Source organism: Pinus tabuliformis, chromosome 5_2 (assembly GCF_031772625.1).
Source record: "Pinus tabuliformis cultivar Carrire ecotype Pingquan chromosome 5_2, CPIR1, whole genome shotgun sequence".
In the NCBI taxonomy this organism is placed as follows: Eukaryota; Viridiplantae; Streptophyta; class Pinopsida; order Pinales; family Pinaceae; genus Pinus; species Pinus tabuliformis.
In genome coordinates, this window is record NC_142306.1 from 708,455,098 (window position 1) to 708,458,273 (window position 3,176).

General features: G+C 38.2%; 1 protein-coding gene across 1 annotated transcript; it reads left to right on the top strand.

The window, feature by feature from the left end:
* The first annotated feature begins 280 nt into the window (after positions 1–280).
* On the top strand, positions 281–2,265 carry LOC149161117 (ran-binding protein 1 homolog c-like). The gene is made up of 3 exons (XM_089436891.1): positions 281–627; positions 1,751–1,902; positions 2,063–2,265. The coding sequence occupies exons 1-3, from the start codon at positions 452–454 to the stop codon at positions 2,203–2,205; spliced, it is 471 nt and encodes a 156-aa protein (XP_089293017.1). The 5' UTR covers positions 281–451; the 3' UTR covers positions 2,206–2,265.
* The last annotated feature ends 911 nt before the right edge of the window (positions 2,266–3,176 follow it).

A 3,176-nucleotide genomic window follows, 5' to 3' on the forward strand; every position in this document is an offset into this window, starting at 1 on the left:
TTCAAAATTGCGAAAACAAAAAACGCACAACAACCTCTGGTCCCAACATGACAACATGAATGAAGTAGGCCTCTCATGTTGGAGATGATTTAGGGGTTATTCCATGGCCTTCTCTCCCTTTGAAACCCCCAAACCATCCCTGTAATAATTTATTATATTATCTTTAACGATGCTACTTTTACTCTCAATCTTTAACAGCTACCGGCCTTCCCTCTTCAAAACCCTTATATAGAGTGTTTTCTCTCCATCGACCTCAAAAACCCTTATATAGAGAGTTTTCTCTCCGTCGACCTCTTTGCCCTTTGCCTTCGAAGCATTTTTGCACAGTTAAATCCTTTGTCCAAAATCCTCAGGGTTTCGCATTCGTGTCTGATATTGGGCGAGTTTCTGGCATATTTTGGATCCATCGATTTCATTCGAGCCCTCCCTCTGTGCACTATCTGGTATTGGGATGGCTGGAACTCAGGAGGATCCTGTTCTTACACGGGCAGTAGATGACGATTCGAGAGAGAACGAGGATGATGCCGGAAAGGAAGAGGACACTCGAGCTCAGGTTGCACCCATTGTTAAGCTTGAGGAGGTTACTGTCGCCATAGGCGAAGAAGAGGAGGATGTCCTTCTTGACATGTAAATTTCTTAATCCATGTCTATTTCATGATTTTGTTTTCTCAGTTGAAAGTTGTTTTCATGGCCTCTTCAGTGGCCCTTTTCCTGTGCACATAAATGGGACCTTGACTATAATGAAGATGCATTTGGGCAGTTATTTACTTCTAATTTTTCTCCTTTTTAGTAAGATCTGTTTTTATCGGGTTCTCGATGTTTTGTTCGCCTGTTGATGATGATCGGATTTGTCATTTCAATGGGGTGCTGAAGAAACTCTATGGTAGATGCATTTAGCGGGCTATGGTTTGTTTTATCGGGTAATTAGGGTTTTGCTTTTCTGTGTATTTTGTGAGTTTCTTGTTGTTTTGATGTCCCATTGATATTTTGATCAGCATTTTTTGATCTCATTATGGTCTGTAATAATTGTTTTCCTATGTTGATAGGCTGCCGATGAAGATTTTTTCGGGGATGCATTTGATGGTTTATTTGTTATCATTGGGGGTTTTGTATTTTGACGAGTCTTTTTATATTTTGTTGAACTATAGGCCATCCTTTTTTCAATGTCTTTGAAGAATCTATGATGGTTTCTCTGTTATTCTGGTTTAGTGGGGGGTGTGATGGTCATTTGTTATTGTTAAGCATACGGGGTTTCGTATTTTTTGGTTTTTGGATTAGCCATTGAATACTGAATTGGGCCTATTTGATAATCTGTCTTTTGGTTATTGGCATTAGGGTGATTTGTCTTTTTATGTTGTGAGGTGGTATGATTCAGGCATATGTCTGTTTTGGTCTTCTGTCAACTGTTTTCGTTGACTTTCTATGATGTTTTGAACAGGCTGTTGATCATTTCTGTACTTTATGGGGATGTATGGGATGAGCATTCTTTTGTTATTAAATAGTTGATGATTTGTATTCTTACATGTTTGATGTTATTATTGAGCTTTTTTGTGGGATCCTTTTCGGTAATGTTAAGGAATATCTCCTGTGTTTTTAATAGGTCGTTGGTAATTTATCTTTGAATGCATTTGATATGGTGGGATATTGCGGACGTTACTTCTAATGGATGCCATGGGCTCTTAAAATGATCCTAATGCAGTTTCATTGTTTATTAATATTCCCATTCTTTTTTATATGTTTGACCCTGCAGGAAGGCGAAGCTGTACAGGTTTGACAAGGATGGGAATCAATGGAAGGAGCGTGGTGTAGGAACAGTAAAGTTTCTTAAGCACAAGGATACTACAAAGGTTCGGCTGGTCATGAGGCAATCCAAGACATTGAAAATATGTGCAAACCATTTAAGTATGTAAATTTGTTTGTTTGTTTTTTTTTTGTGTAATTTCCCCCCTGAGATTGTAATAGCTTATCTTACGTCCAAGTTTTAAGAGGCTTTCTGTGCCGAGAATTTGTGTTGATCCTTATTATCTGGATTATATTGTTTTTTTTTTTTTTTTCCTTGCAGTTCATTCCCCAATGTCACTTCAGGAGCACGCAGGTAGTGATAAAACTTGGGTCTGGCATGCAACTGATTTCTCAGATGGGGAACTGAAGGAAGAACTCTTCTGCATTCGTCTTGGCTCTGTAGATAGTGAGCACTGTTCTTAGACTCTTCTAATCCTTGTTATGATCTTTTCTTTCTGTCTTGTATTTTTCTTTGATAAAATCAATGTTTGAGTACCTATATTCTTGGATCATTTCATTGAAGGGTTGATTTTGCATATGTTCTTAGGATGCTTTTCTGCAGATTATAGTGGGTTGGTAAGGGATCCCCCTCCCCAAACACCCTATCAGCATAGTTAAGACTTGAGTTTAGGGTGGCTTTAATTATCTCTGGTAATAGCAAATGATACGGAGGATTGTGCATAACCCACCCCCTTTTTTATTCCAATAAGCAGAGGTGGTCACTATGGTAATCCGATTTCAATTTGTAGTTAGAAAATGGGGTCACAACTTTCCATATTTTTTGTTTTGTTTTGTCTTTTTACATCAAACAATAGTATATTTATTAGAACCATAGTCAACTAAACAAACAGGAAACAATTTATTTGACAGGTGGAAGAAGTGATAGGCTTAGAGCAATTGAATTGTAGGCCATGCTTATTGACAAATTGATGAACATATGTCTCCTTACTTGAGATTTAGGTTGGCACCATGGCACCATCCTGTCCATCATTATACACTAATCTTGTCATTATCTTCTTCACTGTGAATGACTGGCCTGTTCCCTGCAAATAGATCTGGGCATAGAGGAGCCAATCCAAGAACAGTAATCTCTAGCACAAGACAATATTAATGATCTAAATACCTAATCCTGAAGCTTGAGTTTGATTTTTCTCTACTGGTTCTGAATCTCTGATTGAGAATCTCCCACTCATCATTATCAAACCTTCTCCTTCATCATTGGCATCAGCTGCACTGCTGAGGTACTTTGGTTGGTTGTCATTGGACTTGAGAGCTTGAAGTTTCAAATGATTATAGTAACAGACAGCCAGAAAATCCAGTCCACACCCACTCAAGTGTATGACTGTAACCTTTTCATTTATTACAGACAAAGATTATGTTATGAGCAGCCAGTC